This window comes from Oncorhynchus mykiss, chromosome 7 (assembly GCF_013265735.2).
Source record: "Oncorhynchus mykiss isolate Arlee chromosome 7, USDA_OmykA_1.1, whole genome shotgun sequence".
Lineage (NCBI taxonomy): Eukaryota > Metazoa > Chordata > Actinopteri > Salmoniformes > Salmonidae > Oncorhynchus > Oncorhynchus mykiss.
The window spans coordinates 90,388,066-90,411,229 of NC_048571.1; the positions used below are offsets into that span (position 1 = coordinate 90,388,066).

The 23,164-nt window shown below is 42.4% G+C and overlaps 1 protein-coding gene across 3 annotated transcripts in view; it reads left to right on the top strand.

The window, feature by feature from the left end:
* The window catches only part of pparg (peroxisome proliferator-activated receptor gamma), a 118,935-nt gene extending 97,965 nt beyond the window's left edge, over positions 1 to 20,970 (top strand). For all 3 annotated transcript variants that reach the window (XM_036984368.1, XM_036984365.1, XM_036984366.1), the window contains exons 8-9: positions 8,838 to 8,953; positions 18,706 to 20,970. In XM_036984368.1, coding sequence (XP_036840263.1) covers positions 8,838 to 8,953; positions 18,706 to 18,837 — 248 coding nt within the window. In that variant the 3' untranslated portion in view covers positions 18,838 to 20,970. The remainder of the gene's footprint in view (positions 1 to 8,837; positions 8,954 to 18,705) is intronic.
* Positions 20,971 to 23,164: the final 2,194 nt, after the last annotated feature.

Consider the following 23,164-nt stretch of genomic DNA (forward strand, 5'->3'; position numbering starts at 1 on the left):
AGAGGAATGGAAGATTCGATATAGGCCGATAGTTTTTTATATTTTCTGGGTCAAGGTTTGACTTTTTCAAGAGAGGCTTTATTACTGCCACTTTTAGTGAGTTTGGTACACATCCGGTGGATAGAGAGCCATTTATTATGTTAAACTACTGCAGTGTTGGAGCAAGGAAAACAAGCACACGCAATAACATCTGTTAAATATGTGTATGTGACCAATAGAATATGATTTGATATTAGGTTTATGTTAGGGTTAAATTAAGTTATTTTACGGGTTATATTAGGGTTAGGGTTATATATTAGGGTTAGGGTTATATTAGGGTTAGGGTTATATCAGGGTTATGTTAGGGTCAGGGTTATATTAGGGTTAGGGTTATTTTAGGGTTATGTTAGGATTAGGGTTATATTTGGGTTATGTTAGGGTTATATTAGGGGTAGGGTTATATCAGGGTTAGGGTTCAATTACGGTTATATTAGGGTTAGGGTTGTATTAGGGTTATGTTAGGGTTATATTAGGGTTAGGGTTATGTTAGGGTTATATTTGTCTTGTGTTATGGTTATATTAGGGTTAGGGTTCAATTAGGGTTATATTAGGGTTAGGGTTGTATTAGGGTTATGTTAGGGTTAGGGTTATGTTAGGGTTATATTTGTCTTGTATTATGTTTAGGGTTATATTAGGGTTAGGGTTATATTTGTATTGTATTATGGTTAGGGTTATATTAGGGTTAGGGTTATATTTGTCTTGTATTATGGTTAGGGTTATATTAGGGTTAGGGTTATATTTGTCTTGTATTATGGTTAGGGTTATATTATGGCTAGGGTTATATTAGGGTTAGGGTTATATTTGTCTTGTATTATGGTTAGGGTTATATTATTATTGGTTACATACCAATGGCCCATGTCATGGCGGCGCGTGTACAACGCGAATTAGCAGTGATTTACTTAATAGTTCTTAATTTATTCACTCAGTACAGCCTGATGAACACTCTATAGAGCAGACAAGAACTCCTGGATACTGGATCACAATGCACAAGATACAACTTCCACGAGAGATCGCGAAGACACCCCGGGAGACTGAAACATCGCTGAGAGGAAGTGCCCGGAGGCGGCGTCGAGATAACAAAGGCGTGGGAAGCGGGGCGGCCTCCGGGCTAGGCAAAAGCTAACCGCACATCGGCTTTTACTACCTAGCCTTTTTTGCTGCAGCCTATATACCTCCGGATGCTAATGCTAAACTAGCAATGAAAGAACTGCAGGTTGCTATTAGCAAGCAGAACACTGCACATCCTGATGGTGCTTTTATTATTGCAGGGGATTTTAACCACTCAAATTTTAAAACTGTTTTTCCCAAATTCCACCAAAATGTCTCCTGTCCCACTAGAGGAGACAATACACTAGACCACGTGTACACAAACATTCTGGAGTCTTACAAAGCCATTCCCCTCCCCCACCTGGGACAGTCTGATCACCTTTCACTGTTCCTACTCCCCAAGCATTTACCCCTTATTAAACTTGTGAAACCAAGTCAAAGTGGACAGTCAAAGTGTGGCCAGAGGAGTTTAAACACACAGACTGGAGATTGTTTGCCACTCAGGCCACCTACGACACCCATATGGACATTGAAACATATGCTTCTTCCATTCTGGATTACATCAACATCTGCATCAACAACGTCACCACCCATGAACTAATAAAGACCTTCCCCAACCAGAAGCCTTGGATGAACAGAGAGGTCCGACTACTGCTAAAGGCACGCAGCGCTGCTTTCAGATCCGGCGATACGGAAGCCTACAGCTCATCCAGGGCTAACCTGAAAAAGGGAATCAAGATGGCTAAACATGACCACAAACTGCAGATTGAGGAGCACTTCAACAACATCTCCAATCCTCGACGCATGTGGAAGGCCATCCAAGCCATCACAGACTACCGGCCAAGAAACCCTACCCACACAGCCAGTGACGTCTCCATCGCCAATGAGTTAAACAGGTTCTATGCTCACTTCGACAGGGACAACAAAGATCCAGCCATCAAAGCTGAGCTCCACCCAAACGACCTCCCCTCAGATTATCCATTGCAGATGTGTTGTCTGCACTGAGCAGGGTGCATGCAAGGCTGCTGGTCCTGATGGCTTCCCCGGTCGTGTGCTCAGAGCATGTGCTGGACAGCTGGCCGAGGTCTTCACTGATATTTTCAACCTGTCACTGGCCCAGGCGGTGGTCCCCACGTGCTTTAAGTCCGCAACCATTGTGCCAGTACTGAAGCAGTCGACCGCAATAAGACTGAATGACTTCCGACCTGTTGCACTCACCCCCACGATCCTGAAGTGCTTCGAAAGACTGGTTTTGACCTACCTTATGTCCTGCCTCCCTCAACGCTGGATCCCCACCATAAAATTTGATTTGATTTGACGCAGCCACAGAGCTGCGTCCTGTATTCCCTCTTCACCTATGACTGCGTTCCTGTACACGGTTCCAACACCATCGTCAAGTTCTCAGACGACACCACGGTGGTAGGCCTGATCAGTAACAATGACGAGTCAGCCTACAGGGAGGAGGTCAAGCACCTGGCTGCATGGTGCGCTGACAACAACCTAGTTCTCAAAGCAAAGAAATCACCTGTCTCCCAAGATCCTTGTGCACTTTTACCGCTCACAGTCGAGAGCATTCTGACTAACTGTGCCACAGTGTGGTTTGTCGGATGCTCTGTCGCATACCGGAAGGCCCTGCAATGGGTGGTGAAAACCGCCCAGCACATCACTGGTGCCCAGCTCCCTGCCATCGGTGACCTCCAGCGCAAGCGGTGTCTGCGTAGGGTGGTGCGCGGCATCATCTGGGACCCTTCACATCCATGCCACAAACTGTTTTCCCTCCTACCATCAGGCAGGCGGTACAGACAGGTCTTTACGTTCCCTCACTAGCAGGCTCACGAACAGTCGCTTTCCAGCTACTGTAACCCTGCTGAACTCTGTGACACGGCACTAGCCATATCCACCCGCCCACATTTTAGTACTGCGTCTCAGGGACCTTGTTGCACTAATCTCTTTGCACTCTTCACGATACTACTGGTCTCTGACATTGCTTTGCAAAGTCTGATTAAGGACATTATTCAGTTGTACATGTTGTCGTGGCGTTGTATTAGTTAATGTGGGGATTTAAAAGAGAGAGAAAAAGAGAAAGTACACGAGAGAAATATACATTTGGGTGAATTTGTCAGCTATGCTTATTATAACCCTAGCCTTGCCCCAAACTGCCGCTCTTATGGGAATATAATGATGTAGTTACGTGGGGAAGGTCTCCGTGGGTTCTCCGCGTGGACCGTTCAGGCTGCTCAATGACGCACTTCTCCGGGTTATATAAGGGTTATATTAGGGTTAGGGTTATATTAGGGTTAGGGTTATGGTTAGGGTTAAATTAGGGTTATGGTTATGTTGGGGTTAGGGTTAAATTAGGGTTAGGGTTATATTAGGGTTATTTTGTGGTTAGGGTTAAATTAGGGTTATGGTTAGGGTTATGTTGGGGTTAGGGTTAAATTAGGGTTAGGGTTATATTAGGGTTAGGGTTATATTAGGGTTAGGGTTATATAAGGGTTAGGGTTATGGTTAGGGTTAAATTAGGGTTATGGTTAGGGTTAAATTAGGATTATGGTTGGGGTTATATCAGGGTTATATTAGGGTTAGGATTATGGTTAGGGTAATATTAGGGTTATATTAGGGTTAGGGTTATATTAGGGTTATGTTGGGGTTAGGGTTACATTAGGGTTAGGGTTATATTAGGGTTATGGTTAGGGTTAAATTAGGGTTATGGTTAGGGTTATGTTGGGGTTAGGGTTATATTAGGGTTATATTAGGGTTAGGGTTATAGTATGGTTAGGGTTATGTTGGGGTTAGGGTTATATTAGGGTTAGGGTTAGGGTTAGGGTTAAATTAGGGTTATGGTTAGGGTTAAATTAGGGTTATATTAGGGTTAGGGTTATATTATGGTTAGGGTTAAATTAGGGTTATGGTTAGGGTTATATTAAAGTTATGGTTAGGGTTATATTAGGGTTATATTAGGGATATGGTTAGGGTTATATTAGGGTTAAATTAGGGTTAGGGTTATATTAGGGTTAGGGTTATATTAGGGTTAGGGTTAAATTAGGGTTATGGTTAGGGTTAGGGTTATATTAGGGTTCGGGTTAAATTAGGGTTATGGTTAGGGTTATATCAGGGTTATATTAGGGTTAGGATTATGGTTAGAGTTATATTAAAGTTATGGTTAGGGTTATATTAGGGTTATATTAGGGATATGGTTAGGGTTATATTAGGGTTAAATTAGGGTTAGGGTTATATTAGGGTTTTATTGGGGTTAGGGTTATATTAGGGTTAGGGTTAAATTAGGGTTATGGTTGTGTTGGGGTTAGGGTTAAATTAGGGTAGGGTTATATTAGGGTTAGGGTTATATTATGGTTGGGGTTATATTAGGGTTATATTAGGGTTAGGGTTATATTAGGGTTAGGGTTATATTAGGGTTAGGGTTATATTATGGTTGGGGTTATATTAGGGTTAAATTAGGGTTATGGTTATGTTGGGGTTAGGGTTAAATTAGGGTTATGGTTATGTTGGGGTTAGGGTTAAATTAGGGTAGGGTTATATTAGGGTTAGGGTTATATTATGGTTGGGGTTATATTAGGGTTATATTAGGGTTATGGTTATGTTAGGGTTAGGGTTATATTAGGGTTAGGGTTATATTAGGGTTAGGGTTATATTAGGGTTAGGGTTATATTAGGGTTAGGGTTATAGTAGGGTTAGGGTTAGGGTTAAATTAGGGTTATGGTTATGTTGGGGTTAGGGTTAAATTAGGGTAGGGTTATATTATGGTTGGGGTTATATTAGGGTTATATTAGGGTTATGGTTATGTTAGGGTTAGGGTTATATTAGGGTTAGGGTTATATTAGGGTTAGGGTTATATTAGGGTTAGGGTTATATTAGGGTTAGGGTTATAGTAGGGTTAGGGTTATGTTAGGGTTAGGGTTATATTAGGGTTAGGGTTATATTATGGTTGGGGTTATATTAGGGTTATATTAGGGTTATGGTTATAGTAGGGTTATGGTTATATTAGGGTTAGGGTTATAGTAGGGTTAGGGTTATAGTAGGGTTAGGGTTATGTTAGGGTTAGGGTTATATTAGGGTTAGAGTTATATTAGGTTTAGTTTTATATTAGGGTTATGTAAGGGTTATATTAGGGTCAGTGCTTCATTATACACCATAGCCTACTGCTGAGTCACAATCACTACCCCCCCGCCCCGCCACCCCCTTCTCACTCACTCACTCACTCAGTCACTCACTCACAGATTATACAATTTACCTTTAGATTGATCGGTGAGCAGTGGCTTTACTGTTTGATAACACTCCAACCTTGAACTCTCTCTATCGCTCGCTATTTCTCTCCCTCTCTCTCTCTCTCTCTCTCTCTCTCTCTCTCTCTCGCTCTCTCTCAATCTCTCTCATCTATTCAATTCAAGGGGCTTTATTGGCATGGGAAACATGTGTTAACATTGCCAAAGCAAATGAGGTAGATAATATACAAAAGTGAAATAAACAATACAAATTAATAGTAAACATTACACATACAAAAGTTTCAAAAAAATAAAGACATTACAAATGTCATTATATATACAGTGTTGTAACAATGTACAAATGATTAAAGTACACAAGGGAAAATAAATAAGCATTAAGATTTGTTGTATTTACAATGGTGTTTGTTCTTCACTGGTTGCCCTTTTCTTGTGGCAACAGGTCACAAATATTGCTGCTGTGATGGCACACTGGAATTTCACCCAGTAGATATGGGAGTTTATCAAAATTGGATTTGTTTTCGAATTATTTGTGGATCTGTGTAATCTGAGGGAAATATGTGTCTCTAATATGGTCATACATTGGGCAGGCGGTTAGGAAGTGCAGCTCAGTTTCCACCTCATTTTGTGGGCAGTGAGCATATAGCCTGTCTTCTCTTGAGAGCCATGCCATATACTTCCGGCGCCGACAGAGATGGCCGCCTCGCTTCGCGTTCCTAGGAAACAATGCAGTTTTTTGTTTTTTTACGTGTTATTTCTTACATTGGTACCCCAGGTCATCTTAGGTTTCATTACATACAGTCGAGAAGAACTACTGAATATAAGAGCAGCCTCAACTCACCATCAGTACGACCAAGAATATGACTTCCGCGAAGCGGATCCTGTGTTCTGCCTTTCACCCAGGACAACGGAATGTAGAATCGCAATTCAACGGCTCAGACACAAGAGGTATGTGGCAGGGTCTACAGTCAATCACGGATTACAAAAAGAAAACCAGCCCAGTCACGGACCAGGATGCCTTGCTCCCAGGCAGACTAAATAACTTTTTTGCCCGCTTTGAGGACAAAACAGTGCCACTGACACGGCCCGCAACCAAAACATGCAGACTCTCCTTCACTGCAGCCGAGGTGAGTAAAACATTTAAACGTGTAACCCTCGCAAGTCTGCAGGCCCAGACGGCATCCCCAGCCGCGCCCTCAGAGCATGCGCAGACCAGCTGGCTGGTGTGTTTACGGACATATTCAATCAATCCCTATCCCAGTCTGCTGTTCCCACATGCTTCAAGAGGGCCACCATTGTTCCTGTTCCCAAGAAAGCTAAGGTAACTGAGCTAAACGACTACCGCCCCGTAGCACTCACTTCCGTCATCATGAAGTGCTTTGAGAGACTAGTCAAGGACCATATCACCTCCACCCTACCTGACATCCTAGACCCACTCCAATTTGCTTACCGCCCAAATAGGTCCACAGACGATGCAATCTCAACCACACTGCACACTGCCCTAACCCATCTGGACAAGAGGAATACCTATTTGAGAATGCTGTTCATCGACTACAGCTCAGCATTTAACACCATAGTACCCTCCAAACTCGTCATCAAGCTCGAGATCCTGGGTCTCGACCCCGCCCTGGGCAACTGGGTACTGGACTTCCTGACGGGCCGTCCCCAGGTGGTGAGGGTAGGTAACAACATCTCCACCCCGCTGATCCTCAACACTGGGGCCGCACAAGGGTGCGTTCTGAGCCCTCTCCTGTACTCCCTGTTCACCCACGACTGTGTGGCCACGCACGCCTCCAACTCAATCATCAAGTTTGCGGACGACACAACAGTGGTAGGCTTGATTACCAACAACGACGAGACGGCCTACAGGGAGGAGGTGAGGGCCCTCAGAGTGTGGTGTCAGGAAAATAACCTCACACTCAACGTCAACTAAATTAAGGAGATGATTGTGGACTTCAGGAAACAGCAGAGGGAACACCCCCCTATCCACATCGATGGAACAGCAGTGGAGAGGGTAGTAAGTTTTAAGTTCCTCGGCGTACACATCACAGACAAACTGAATTGGTCCACCCACACAGACAGCATCGTGAAGAAGGCGCAGCAGCGCCTCTTCAACCTCAGGAGGCTGAAGAAATTCGGCTTGTCACCAAAAGCACTCACAATCTTCTACAGATGCACAATCGAGAGCATCCTGTCGGGCTGTATCACCGCCTGGTACGGCAACTGCTCCGCCCACAACCGTAAGGCTCTCCAGAGGGTAGTGAGGTCTGCACAACGCATCACCGGGGGCAAACTACCTGCCCTCCAGGACACCTACACCACCCGATGTCACAGGAAGGCCATAAAGATCATCAAGGACCCTAACCCTAACCCTAACAACCACCCGAGCCACTGCCTGTTCACCCCGCTATCATCCAGAAGGCGAGGTCAGTACAGGTGCATCAAAGCTGGGATCTCAAGGCCATCAGACTGTTAAACAGCCACCACTAACATTGAGTGGCTGCTGCCAACACACGGACTCAACTCCAGCCACTTTAATAATGGAAATTGATGGGAATTGATGTAAACTATATCACTAGCCACTTTAAACAATGCTACTTAATATAATGTTTACATACCCTTCATTACTCATCTCATATGTATATGTATATACTGTACCCTATATCATCTACTGCATATTTATGTAATACATGTATCACTAGCCACTTTAAACTATGCCACTTTGTTTACATACCCTACATTACTCATCTCATATGTATATACTGTACTGGATACCATCTACTGCATCTTGCCTATGCCGTTCTGTACCATCACTCATTCATATATCTTTATGTACATATTCTTTATCCCTTTACACTTGTGTGTATAAGGTAGCAGTTTTGGAATTGTTAGGTTAGATTACTCGTTGGTTATTACTGCATTGTCGGAACTAGAAGCACAAGCATTTCGCTACACTCGCATTAACATCTGCTAACCATGTGTATTTGACAAATAGATTTGATTTTGATTTGATTTACTCTACCCTATACAACACTCCTGGTACTCTATACAACACTTCTGGTGCTCTATACAACACTCCTGGTACTCTACCCTTTACAACACTCCTGGTACTCTATACAACACTCCTGGTACTCTATACAACACTCCTGGTACTCTATACAACACTCCTGGTACTCTAAACAACACTCCTTGTATTGTACCCTATACAACACGCATACATCATGTAGTTTAACCAGGCTTATTTATTTAAATCATGACTTTATCAGACACATTCCCCTTTCACACACATATCAACCTCAGCTCTCAGTCCTGCATTAAACAAGTTGTGCTGAAAGCCTCAAGCTGACACATCCTCTCTGTGTGTGTGTGTGTGTGTGTGTGTGTGTGTGTGTGTGTGTGTGTGTGTGTGTGTGTGTGTGTGTGTGTGTGTGTGTGTGTGTGTGTGTGTGTGTGTGTGTGTGTGTGTGTGTGTGTGTGTGTGTGTGTGTGTGTGTGTGTGTGTGTGTGTAGATCGTCCAGGCCTGCTGAATGTGAAGCCCATTGAGGAGCTACAGGAAACAGTCCTCCACTCTCTGGAGCTCCAACTGAAACTCAACCACCCAGACTCCCTGCAGCTCTTCGCCAAGGTATTACAATGGAGATATACAGCATACTGTAGAAAATACTCTGATGGGTTCTGAAGATATACTGTAGAATACTCCAACGGGTTCAAATTCCAGTTCTAATACTCTGTGTTCTGATTCTAGTTCTAATAGTCTAATGGGTTCTAATTCTAGTTCTAGTCTCTGTTCTGATTCTAGTTCTAATAGTCTAATGGGTTCTAATTCTAATCTAATGTTCTGTGTTCTGATTCTGGTTCTAATAGTCTAATGGGTTACAAATGGACTATACAGCTACAAGTAATGAGTGGAGTTATAAACGGAGTATACCTCACCTAGGCTAGGAAACACTGTCACCACCGATAAATCCACGATATTTGAGAATTTTAATAAGCATTTTTCTCCGGCTGGCCATGCCTTCCACCTGGCTACCCATACCCCGGTCAACTGCCCTGCACCCCCCACAGCAACTTGCCAAAGCCTCCCCCATTTCTCCTTCACCCAAATCCAGATAGCTGATGTTCTGAAAGAGCTGCAAATACTGGACCCCTACAAATCAGCCGGGCTATACAATCTGGACCCTCTCTTTCTAAAATTATCTGCAGAAATTGTTGCAACTCCCTATTACTAGCCTGTTCAACCTCTCTTTCGTATCCCTTGAGATCCCCAAAGATTAGTAAGCTGCCGCGGTCATCCCCCTCTTCAAAGGGGGAGACACTTTAGACCCAAACTGCTACAGACCTGTATCTATCCTACCCTGCCTTTCTAAGGTTTTCGAAAGCCAAGTTAACAAACAGATCACCGACCATTCCGAATCCCACCTGACGTTCTCCGCTATGTAATCTGGCATCCGAGCTGGTCATGGGTACACCTCAGCCACGCTCAAGGTCCTAAACGATATCATAACTGCCATCGATAAGAGACAACACTGTGCAGCCGTCTTCATCGACCTGGCCAAGGCTTTCGACTCTGTCAATCACCACATTCTTATCAGGAGACTCAACAGCCTTGGCTTCTCAAATGACTGCCTCGCCTGGTTCACCAACTACTTCTCTGATAGAGTTCAGTGTGTCAAATCGGAGGGCCTGTTGTCCGGACCTATGGCAGTCTCTATGGGGTGCCACAAGGTTCAATTCTCGGGCCGACTCTCTTCTCTGTATACATCAATGATGTCTCTCTTGCTGCTGTTGATTCGCTAATCCACCTCTACGCAGACAACACCATTCTGTATACTTCAGCCCTTTGGACACTGTGCTAACTAACCTCCAGACGAGCTTCAATGCCATACAACTCTCCTTCCGTGGCCTTCAACTGCTCTTAAATGCAAGTAAAACTAATTGCATGCTCTTCAACCGATTGCTGCCTGCACCTGCCCGCCCATCCAGCATCACTACTCTGGACAGTTCTGACCTCGAATATGTGGACAACTACAAATACCTGGGTGTCTGGTTAGACTGTAAACTCTACTTCCAGACCGGCATTAAGTATCTCCAATCCAAAATTAAATCTAGAATCAGCTCCCTATTTCGCAACAAAGCATCCTTCACTCATGCTGCCAAACATGCCCTCGTAAAACTGACTATCCTTCCGATCCTCGACTTCAGCGATGTCATTTACAAAATAGCCTCTACTCAACAAATTGGATGAAGTCTATCACAGTGCCATCCGTTTTGTCACCAAAGCCCCATATACTACCCACCACTGCGACCTGTACTCTCTCGTTGGCAGGCCCTCGCTTCATACTCGTCGCCAAACCCACTGGCTCCAGGTCATCTACAAGTCTTTGCTAGGTAAAGCCCCGCATTATCTCAGTTCACTGGTCACCATAGCAGCACCCACCCGTAGCATGCGCTCCAGCAGGTATATTTCACTGGAACGAACTGCAAAAATCGCTGAAGCCGGAGACTAATATCTCCCTCACTAACTTCAAGCACCAGCTATCAGAGCAGCTCACAGATCATTGCACCTGTACATAGCCCATCTGTAAATAGCCCATCCAACTACCTCATCCCCATACTGTATTTATTTATTTAGCTCCTTTGCAATCCCAGTATCTCTACTTGCACATTCATCTTCTGCACATCTATCACTCCAGTATTTACTTGCTATATTGTAATTACCTCGGCACTGTAGCCTATTTATTGCCTTACCTCCCTTATCTTACCTCATTTGCACACACTGTATTTATTTATTTTTTCTACTGTATTATTGACTGTATGTTTGTTTTACTCCATGTGTAACTCTGTGTTGTTGTATGTGTCGAACTGCTTTGCTTTATCTTGGCCAGGTCGCAGTTGCAAATGAGAACTTGTTCTCAACTAGCTGACCTGGTTAAATAAAGGTTAAAAAAAAGGACTATACAGCTACAAGTAGTGAGTGGAGTTATAAACAGACTATACAACTACAAGTAGTGAGTGGAATTATAAACGGACTATACAGCTACAAGTAGTGAGTGGAGTTATAAACGGACTATACAACTACAAGTAGTGAGTGGAGTTATAAATGGACTATACAACTACAAGTAGTGAGTGGATTTATAAATGGACTATACAACTACAAGTAGTGAGTGGAATTATAAACGGACTATACAGCTACAAGTAGTGAGTGGAGTTATAAACGGACTATACAACTACAAGTAGTGAGTGGAGTTATAAACGGACTATACAGCTACAAGTAGTGAGTGGAGTTATAAACGGACTATACAACTACAAGTAGTGAGTGGAGTTATAAACGGACTATGCAGCTACAAGTAGTGAGTGGAGTTATAAACGGACTATACAGCTACAAGTAGTGAGTGGAGTTATAAACGGACTATACAGCTACAAGTAGTGAGTGGAGTTATAAACGGACTATACAACTACAAGTAGTGAGTGGAGTTATAAACGGACTATACAGCTACAAGTAGTGAGTGGAGTTATAAACGGACTATACAACTACAAGTAGTGAGTGGAGTTATAAACGGACTATACAACTACAAGTAGTGAGTGGAGTTATAAACGGACTATACAGCCAGAAGTAGTGAGTGGAGTTATAAACGGACTATAGTTCACTGTTCATTGTGATTACTATTATTTGACCCTGCTGGTCATCTATGAACATTTGAACATCTTGGCCATGTTCTGTTATAATCTCCACCCGACACAGCCAGAAGAGGACTGGCCACCCCTCATAGCCTGGTTCCTCTCTAGGTTTCTTCCTAGGTTTGGCCTTTCTAGGGAGTTTTTTCTAGTCACCGTGCTTCTACACCTGCATTGCTTGCTGTTTGGGGTTTAGGCTGGGTTTCTGTACAGCCCTTTGTTATATCAGCTGATGTAAGAAGGGCTATATAAATCAATTTGATTTGATTTAGTAAACAAGTTAAATGTCTTGTACAGATTAAATATTTTTCTCACACATAGCTTACTTGGACACTGCGTCCCCACATTTCCCACTCTCCCACGTAGAATACCCTGAAGCCACAGGGCTCTTCTCGCAGGCTCTATTTCCCTGTGTGGGAGCATTGCGATCCGTAGGTCATGATTTTTGACCTGGTTACATGTACATTGAACAACACAGCAGCTTTTTACTAAAAATCAACAACGAAGTTGTCTCTTTTATAACTGGAGGTGAATGGGGAAGAATGTTTGTTTTCCCCAATTTGTGGGCATGGTCCTTATTATTACGTGAATATGTATCGACTTTGATTATTTGTGCTGGAGATACACTACCGGTCAAAAGTTTTAGAACACCTACTCATTCCAGGGTTTTTCTTTATTTTGACTATTTTCTACATCATATAATAATAGTGAAGACATCAAACTATGAAATAACAGATATGGAATGATGTAGTAACCAAAAAAGTGTTAAACAAATCAAAATGTATTTTATATTTGAGATTCTTCAAAAAGCCACTCCTTGCCTTGATGACAGCTTTGCACACTCTTGGCATTCTCTCAACCAGTTTCATGAGGTAGTCACCTGGAATGCGTTTCAATTAACAAGTGTGCCTTCTTAAAAGTTAATTTGTGTGATTTCTTTCCTTCTTAATGCCAATCAGTTGTGTTGTGACAAGGTAGAATATTTGTATACAGAAGATAGCCCTATTTGGTAAAAAAACAAGTCCATATTATGGCAAGAACAGCTGAAATAAGCAAAGAGAAATGACAGTCCATCAGTCAAATCAGAAAATTTCAAGAACTTTGAAAGTTTCTTCAAGTGCAGTTGCAAAAACCATCAAGTGCTATGATGAAACTGACTCTCATCTGGACCGCCACAGGAATGGAAGACCCAGGAAATGGAAGACCCAGTTACCTCTGCTGCAGAGGATATTGCAGCCCAAATAAATGCTTCACAGAGGTCAAGTAATAGACACATCTCAACATCAAATGTTCAGAGGAGATGTGTGAATCAGGCCTTCATGGTTGAATTGTTGCAAAGAAACCACTACTAAAGGACACCAATAAGAAGAAGAGACTTGTTTGGGCCAAGAAACACAAGCAATGGACATTAGACCAGTGGACATTTTTCCTTTGGTCTGGAGTCCAAATTGGAGATCTTTGTGAGACGTGGTGTGGGTGAATTGATGATCTCCGCATATGTATTTCCCACTGTGAAGCATGGAGGAGGAGGTGTTATGGTGTGGGGGTACTTTCCTGGTAATACTGTCTGTGATGTATTTAGAATTCAAGATACACTTAACCAGCATGGCTATCACAGCATTCTGCAGCGATATGCCATCCCATCTGGTTTGGCCTTAGTGGAACTCTCATTTGTTTTCAACAGGACAAAGGCCCAACACACCTCCAGGCTGTGTAAGGGCTATTTTACCAAGAAGGAGAGTGATGGAGTGCTGCATCAGATGACCTGGCCTCCCCAATCACCAGACCTCAACTAAATTGAGAGTGAAGGAAAATCAGCCAACAAGTGCTCACCATATGTGGCAACTCCTTCAAGGTTGTTGGAAAAGCATTCCAGGTAAAGCTGGTTGAGAGAATGCCATGTGTGCAAAACTGTCAAGGCAAAGAGTGACTATTTGACGAATTTCAAATATAAAATATATTTTGATTTGTTATTTCATAGTTTGATGTCTTCGCTATTATTCTACAATGTAGAAAATAGTCAAAATAAAGAAAACCCCTTAACTGAGTAGGTGTTCTAAAACTTTTGACCAGTAGTGTATACTGTAGAATAGTCTAATGGGTTCTGGAGATATACTGTAGAATACTCTAATGGGTTCATGATTGAAGATGGCGTAGCAGTGAAGACGTGTTTATTTTGTCCGCTCGTGTACTTTTGTATTTTTTTGTATTTTTTGTATATATATTTCAATTTATTTTCAATCTCTTTTCAATTTTTTTATTCAATTATACCTTCCGGTAACCTGCCTCACCCAATGTGATACGGAATCGCTATTATTTTCAATTTTAGAACACATTCAAGAATCTCCAGAAGCTAACCAGCTAATTAGCTACAAGCTATTTAGTCATTGTTAGCCACTGCTAGCGGCTTTTACCTTCTGCACAGATACCAGCCCTGTTTTTAGCCTGGATAATACTCGCCTGTCTACCAATATCGCTTGTCTACCAATATCGGACTGTCTCTCCACAACAACGCCGGATTCCTGCCGTAATCCCTGGACCACTACTTCTGATCTTCACAGCTAGCTTGCAGCTAGCTAGCTAGCTCACAGCTTGCAGCTAGCTAGCTCACAGCTAGCTTTCACTCACCGTGGCACCCAGTACCGAAGCTATTCCCTGAGGCCCACCTCCCGGCCTACTCAGCTGTTCACCCAAACCCCACTCATACACGGCTAGAGCCCAAAACTCCACCGGATCCTTGCTGTAAACTCTGGACCTTGGCACCGGATCACCGCTGCTACCGATTGGATATGGTGGCTAACGCCACTGCAACGACGCTAGCACCAGTTAGCCGTGAGCCAGGCACATCTCCCGGCTAGTAAACTAAATTCCACAATACCTCTTGCGCCATCTGGCTTGGATTCTCTGTCGACAGGGTGCCCCCGCCGCACCACCACGACTGGTCTGCCGACGAATACTCCATCCGCTGTGCCTTCACCCGGCGTCCGTCGGAGCAGACGCCAGGGCTACTAACTTTAAACGCTGTGTCGCTAGCGTAGTGGGGCTCCCCTGTTCCATCTACTGCTGCCCCCTGGACACTATGATCACTTGGCTACATAGCTGATGCCTGCTGGACTGTCCATTAATCACGGTACTCCATTCTGTTTATTTATTTTTTATCTGTCGGCCCCAGCCGCGAACTCAGGCTCTGTGTGTAGTTAATCCGACCCTCGCTGCCTAGTCATCGCCATTTTACCTGCTGTTGTTGTGTTAGCTGATGAGCTGTTGTTGTCTCACCTGTTGTTTTAGCTAGCTCTCCCAATCAACACCTGTGATTACTTTATGCCTCGCTGTATGTCTCTCTCAAATGTTAATATGCCTTGTATGCTGTTGTTCAGGTTAGTTATCATTGTTTTAGTTTAAATGTACCCCCTAGTTCCACTCTTCATACCTCTGATACCTCCTTTGTCCTACCTCCCACACATGCGGTGACCTCACCCATTACAACCAGCATGTCCAGAGATACAACCTCTCTCATCATCACCGTACAGCTTACCTCCGCTGTACCCGCACTCCACCATACCCCTGTCTACGCATTATGCCCTGAATATATTCTACCATGCCCAGAAATCTGCTCCTTTTATTCTTTGTCCCCAACGCTCTAGGCGACCTGTTTTGATAGCCTTTAGCCGCACCCTCATCCTACTCCTCCTCTGTTCCGCGGGTGATATGGAGGTAAACCCAGGCCCTGCATGTCCCAGGCACCATCATTTGTTGACTTCTGTGATCGAAAAAGCCTTGGTTTCATGCATGTCAACATCAGAAGCCTCCTCCCTAAGTTTGTTTTACTCACTGCTTTAGCACACTCTGCCAACCCTGATGTCCTTGCTGTGTCTGAATCCTGGCTCAGGAAGGCCACCAAAAATTCTGAGATTTCCATACCCAACTATAACATTTTCCGTCAAGATAGAACTGCCAAAGGGGGAGGAGTTGCAGTCTACTGCAGAGAGAGCCTGCAAAGTAATGTCATACTTTCCAGGTCCATACCCAAACAATTTGAACTTCTAATTTTAAAAATGAATCTCTCCAGAAATAAGTCTCTCACTGTTGCCGCCTGCTACCGACCCCCCTCAGCTCCCAGCTGTGCCCTGGACACCATTTGTGAATGGATTGCCCCCCATCTAGCTTCAGAGTTTGTTCTGTTAGGTGACCTAAACTGGGATATGCTTGGATATGGGATATGCTTAACACCCCGGCAGTCCTACAATCTAAGCTAGATGCCCTCAATCTCACACAAATCATCAAGGATAAATCTGTAAACAAGGGCACCCTCATAGACGTTATCCTGACCAACTGGCCCTCCAAATACACCTCCGCTGTCTTCAATTAGGATCTCAGCGATCACTGCCTCATTGCCTGTATCCGCTACGGGTCCGCAGTCAAACGACCACCCTAATCACTGTCAAACGCTCCCTAAAACACTTCTGTGAGCAGGCCTTTCTAATCGACCTGGCCCGGGTATCCTGGAAGGATATTGACCTCATCCCGTCAGTTGAGGGTGCCTGATCATTCTTTAAAAGTAACTTTCTCACCATCTTACATAAGCATGCTTATCCATATAGCAGATTTTCTGAAAGAGCTGCAAAACCTGGACACGTACAAATCAGCTGGGCTTGACAATCTGGAACCTCTATTTCTGAAACTATCCGCCGCCATTGTTGCAACCCCTATTACCAGCCTGTTCAACCTCTCTTTCATATCGTCTGAGATTCCCAAGGACTGGAAAGCTGCCGCGGTCATCCCCTCTTCAAAGGGGGAGACACCCTGGACCCAAACTGTTACAGACCTATATCCATCCTGCCCTGCCTATCTAAGGTCTTCGAAAGCCAAGTCAACAAACAGATCACTGACCATCTCGAATCCCACCGTACCTTCTCCGCTGTGCAATCTGGTTTCCGAGCCGGTCACGGGTGCACCTCAGCCACGCTAAAGGTACTAAACGATATCATAACCACCATCGATAAAAGACAGTACTGTGCAGCCGTCTTCATCGACCTGGCCAAGGCTTTCGACTCTGTCAATCACCATATTCTTATCGGCAGACTCAGTAGCCTCGGTTTTTCTAATGACTGCCTTGCCTGGTTCTCCAACTACTTTGCAGACAGAGTTCAGTGTGTCAAATTGGAGGGCATGTTGTCCGGTCCTCTGGCAGTCTCTATGGGGGTGCCACAGGGTTCAATTCTCGGGCTGACTCTTTTCTCTGTATATATCAATGATGTTGCTCTTGCTGGGGGCGATTCCCTGATCCACCTCTACACAGACGACACCATTCTGTATACTTCTGGCCCTTCCTTGGAAACTGTGCTATCTAACCTCCAAACGAGCTTCAATGCCATACAACACTCCTTCCGTGGCCTCCAACTGCTCTTAAACATTAGTAAAACCAAATGCATGATTTTCAACCGTTCGCTGCCTGCACCCGCACGCCCGACTAGCATCACCACCCTGGATGGTTCCGACCTAGAATATGTGGACATCTATAAGTACCTAGGTGTCTGGCTAGACTGTAAACTCTCCTTCCAGACTCATATCAAACATCTCCAATCCAAAATCAAATCTAGAATCCGCGTCAAACTTACCCTAGTAAAACTGACTATCCTACCGATCCTCGACTTCGGCGATGTCATCTACAAAATGGCTTCCAATACTCTACTCAGCAAACTGGATGCAGTTTATCACAGTGCCATCCCCTTTGTTACTAAAGCACCTTATACCACCCACCACTGCGACCTGTATGCTCTAGTCGCCTGGCCCTCGCTACATATTCGTCGCCAGACCCACTGACTCCAGGTCATCTACAAGTCCATGCTAGGTAAAGCTCCGCCTTATCTCAGTTCACTGGTCACGATGGCAACACCCACCCGTAGCACGCGCTCCAGCAGGTGTATCTCACTGATCATCCCTAAAGCCAACACCCCATTTGGCCGCCTTTCCTTCCAGTTCTCTGCTGCCTGTGACTGGAACGAATTTCAAAAATCGTTGAAGTTGGAGACTTTTATCTCCCTCACCAACCTCAAACATCTGCTATCTGAGCAGCTATCCGATCGCTGCAGCTGTACATAGTCTATCGGTAAATAGCCCACCCAATTTACCTACCTCATCCCCATACTGTTTTTATTTATTTACTTTTCTGCTCTTTTGCACACCAGTATCTCTACCTGCACATGACCATCTGATCATGTATCACTCCAGTGTTAATCTGCTAAATTGTAATTATTCACCTACCTCCTCATGCCTTTTGCACACAATGTATATAGACTATTTTTTTCTTAATTTTTTTCTACTGTGTTATTGATTTGTTTATTGTTTACTCCATGTGTAACTCTGTGTTGCTGTCTGTTCACACTGCTATGCTTTATCTTGGCCAGGTTGCAGTTGTAAATGAGAACTTGTTCTCAACTACCCTACCTGGTTAAATAAAGGTGAAATAAAAAAACAAAAATAAATATACTGTAGAATACTTTAATGGGTTCTAATTCTAGTACTAATACTATAAAAAGTTCTAAATCTATTCCTGTGGGTGTTCCCTTGCTCTCAAATCAACTTCCTGTGTTTGTACATTTGGGATCTGTCTTCTACCTTTTTAAAAAACGTTTTTGATCGTTTTAATTCATGGCTGTGTATAAAAGGTTCCTAACAAATTAAACATTATGTATCGTTTAGGTTCTGCAGAAGATGACAGACCTGAGGCAGATAGTAACAGACCATGTGCACCTAATCCAGCTACTGAAGAAGACTGAAGTGGACATGTGTCTCCACCCACTGCTGCAGGAGATCATGAGAGACCTCTACTAGTAGGGTCAATATGAAATGGCACCCTATTCCCTATATAGTGCACTACTTTTGCGCACTATATGAAATAGTTTTTCATCCAAGGTAACGGAAAGACACCGGTTGAAAACCGCATATGGATGTGTTAGTCCTATTGATGCCACTGATGAGGCATATTGGGGCGGCAGGTAGCCTAGTGGTTAGAGCATTGGGCCAGTAACCGAAAGGTTGGTGGATCGAATCCCTAAGCTGCCAAAGTAAAAATCTGTTGTTCTGCCCCTGAACAAGGCAGTTAACCTTCATTGTAAATAAAAATGTGTTCTTAAACTGACTTGCTTAGTTAAATAAAGGTAAAATAATAAATATTGGAATACTATATATTAGGGACTAGTAGTTACCTGGCAGAATGAGATGTTAACCTGTCTGACGTTATAGATTCTAAATGGTCCTATTGGCGCTGTTGGAAAGGAAAAGGAAAAAATACACTGTGATTATTATGAGCCATATACTGCTAATCACCACCACCAATTAATATATGCTGTATGTAGGTGATAGATTCTGTTCTTCACAAATTAATATACGTTATGTATTTAGGTTCATTAGAGTTTATAAACAAGCACAAACAATCTATAATATCAAGATGCAACTGTCTTAAAGATTTATCCCCATAGGACCAGATAGGCTACACTAGATAACAGGTCCACCTGTCAGATCTGATCTCAGTTGACTCACCTGCAACATAGAGAGTGGTTTCTATAGTGCTTCTATGGGGTTTCTATAGGGTTTCTATAAGGCTTCTATGGCGCTTCTACAGGGTTTCTATGGTGCTTCTACAGGGTTTCTATAGTGTTTCTATGGGGTTTATATAGGGTTTCTTGTGCTTCTGTAGGGTTTCTATAGGTTTTCTAGTGCTTCTATAGGGGTACTATGGTGCTTCTATAGGGTTTCTAGTGCTACTATAGTGCTTCTATAGGGTTGCTATGGTGCTTCTATAGGGTTTCTATAGGGCTGCTATGGTGCTTCTATAGGGTTTCTATGGTGCTTCTATAGGGTTTCTATGGTGCTTCTATAGGGTTTCTAGTGCTACTATAGTGCTTCTATAGGGTTTCTAGTGCTACTATAGTGCTTCTATAGGGTTTCTAGTGCTTCTATGGGGTTTCTATAGGGTTTCTATGGTGCTTCTATAGGGTTTCCATGGTGCTTCTATATGGTTTCTATAGGGTTTCTATGATGCTTCTATAGGGTTTCTATGGTGCTTCTATAGGGTTTCTATAGGGTTTCTAGTGCTACTATAGTGCTTCTATAGGGTTTCTATGTTGCTTCTATAGGGTTTCTAGTGCTACTATAGTGCTTCTATAGCGTTTATATAGGGTTTCTAGTGCTACTATAGTGCTTCTATGGGGTTTCTAGTGCTACTATAGTGCTTCTATAGGGTTTCTATGTTGCTTCTATAGGGTTTCTAGTGCTACTATAGTGCTTCTATAGCGTTTATATAAGGTTTCTAGTGCTACTATAGTGCTTCTATGGGGTTTCTAGTGCTACTATAGTGCTTCTATAGGGTTTCTATGGTGCTTCTATAGGGATTCTAGTGCTTCTATAGGGTTTCTATAGGGTTTCTATAACGTTTCTAGTGCTTCTAGAGGGTTTCTATAGTGCTTCTAGAGGGTTTCTATAGTGCTTCTAGAGGGTTTCTATGGTGCTTCTAGAGGGGTTCTAGAGGGTTTCTATAGTACTTCTATGGGGTTTCTATAGTGCTTCTATAGGGTTTCTATTGTGTGTCTATAGGGTTACTATAGTGTGTGAGCTCATTATGTAAGAAATATACTATATTGTGCTTCATATTATATTTTGAATAATTTGCCAGCTGTGATTTGTATGTTCGATACAATGAATGTGTGAAATAAAAGCCATATAAATAAATACATATTTTTGTACATGCGTAGATGGATAAATAAATACAAAATCTCGGAGTATAACACCTTAGTTTAAAATGCTGTACTTGTTGTATTTCAAATACAGTATTTTTTTAGATTTTTATGTTGATGTTATTTGTATTATCATTTTTATTTTCCATGGGCAAATGGGCTGGTTTTTGCATTAAAAAAAAACGGTTTGTAGACTCTTGTCAAAATATGTAAATAAATATTTTCTATTTGTCTCTTTTTCAGAATTTATTAATCACCATTATGTCTGGAGAAAAATATAAAAAAAGATGTAACCAGATTTTTAGCAGACAAAGATGACATCAAGAGAATTTTGTTATCATGCTAACATCAGGTGAGCCATAATGGCTATCCACTCTGTGTTATCATGCTAACATCAGGTGAGCCATAATGGCTTCCCACTATGAGTTATCATGCTACATCTAAACCCTAACTGCTTCCTGCCATGTTGTAGAGCTGGAAGTGTTCGTGCAGTCTAAACACGCAAAGCTATTTTACAGCCATGACATCAGCTCTATAACGTGTCTCCCCATGACACACCCTGTTGTGTTACAACGTTACTGAACTCTGCTGAACTAGACACAAGATAAACATCTCATGGCTTCAATATGATTTCCAGCTGCAGACAGAGCAGTCAGGCATTTCTCAATCTAGCACACAGATTTCACACATTCGGTACATTTCCGAAGGCACTGTATATAATTAAATATTATATTATCTATCCTACTGGATATATATTATATTATCTAGCCGACTCCATATATATTATTATATATTATGATATATCTATCCTACTGGATATATATTTTATTATCTAGCTACTGCATATATGTTATGACATATATTATCCAGCATACTGGATATATGTTATGATATATATTATCTAGCCTACTGTATGTATATATATATATATATTATCTAGCCTACTAGATGATGTTATGATATATTATATTATCCAGCCTACTGGATATATATTATGATATGTTTTCCAGCCTACTGGATATATATTATGATATGTTTTCCAGCCTACTGGATATATATTATGATATGTTATCCAGCCTACTGGATATATATTATGATATGTTTTCCAGCCTACTGGATATATATTATGATATGTTTTCCAGCCTACTGGATATATATTATGATATGTTTTCCAGCCTACTGGATATATATTATGATATGTTTTCCAGCCTACTGGATATATATTATGATATGTTTTCCAGCCTACTGGATATATATTATTATATGTTTTCCAGCCTACTGGATATATATTATGATATGTTATCCAGCCTACTGGATGATGTTATGATATATTATATTATGATAATATATAATCAGCCTACTGGATATATATTATGATATATTATCTAGCCTCCTGCAAGAGGAGACCCACCTGCCAAGTGTACTTGGCAGGTGGGTATTCTGGAAGGCAGCCTGATGCTGTTCCTTTGATGCCGATGATTAAATGTGTTATTTATGTCTTGTCAGCATATCCTCACTTTGTTAGTGTCCAGTCTCAGCTGACTTGGCCCTGCCAAGATTCTGCAGTCTTTCTGGAAAATCATTTTCAAAAGTATATTTTCCCTCTCCTGAAACCCCCTTTTAAAGGAACATGTCCAAATATAGCACTCTGGATAAGGAAGTCAATGTTAATGTTTGTATCCGCAAACACCATGCTCTACCAGCTGAGCTACAGAGGACCATGCTCTACTATCTGAGCTACAGAGCATCATGCTCTTCTAACTGAGGTACAGAGGACCACAGAGCACACAGAGAAAGTGGGAGGTTTGCAATAATCAGATTTCACACTACATTAAAATGAGTCATGTGGGGGTGTGACAGGTTCAACCATGCCTGCTGACGACTTCCCCTTCAGTCATTCACTGGTAACAAAGACTTCAACCTGATTAGTGTTTAGTGTCTGACACCCTGCAAGAAGAGATGGATTATTAGTCAGTCAGACATGACACGTTTCATAACATTCACAGTAAACCGCTTTCTTTCATTGGGTGCTTAAGTATATAATATCTCTCTGTAAATTTCTGGTATTTTTCCATTTTACTTTACACACAGATCCTAGCCATTCTAGAGACAAATTAAGAGCTTTAAAATCTTCAAGTGTTCAGTCTCCACATGTAGAACACAGTACAAACTGTTGTCCAGAGAACTTAGTGAACAAAAATCCCCAAAGTCAAATTAGGCAGTCAAAGTAAAGATTCAATAAAATGTTCGATGTCAAATTAGACAATCAAAGTAAATATTCAGTAACATGCTCAAGCATGTCTCTGTTTTATTACACTATGAAACATATTTTCTGAGACAAGCATTCTGTGAAGATCTAAAGAAAATGGAAAGGGTTCTCAGTGTATGAGACTGTGTGAGTTGAGAAAGAGTTTCTTCTTGGCCAC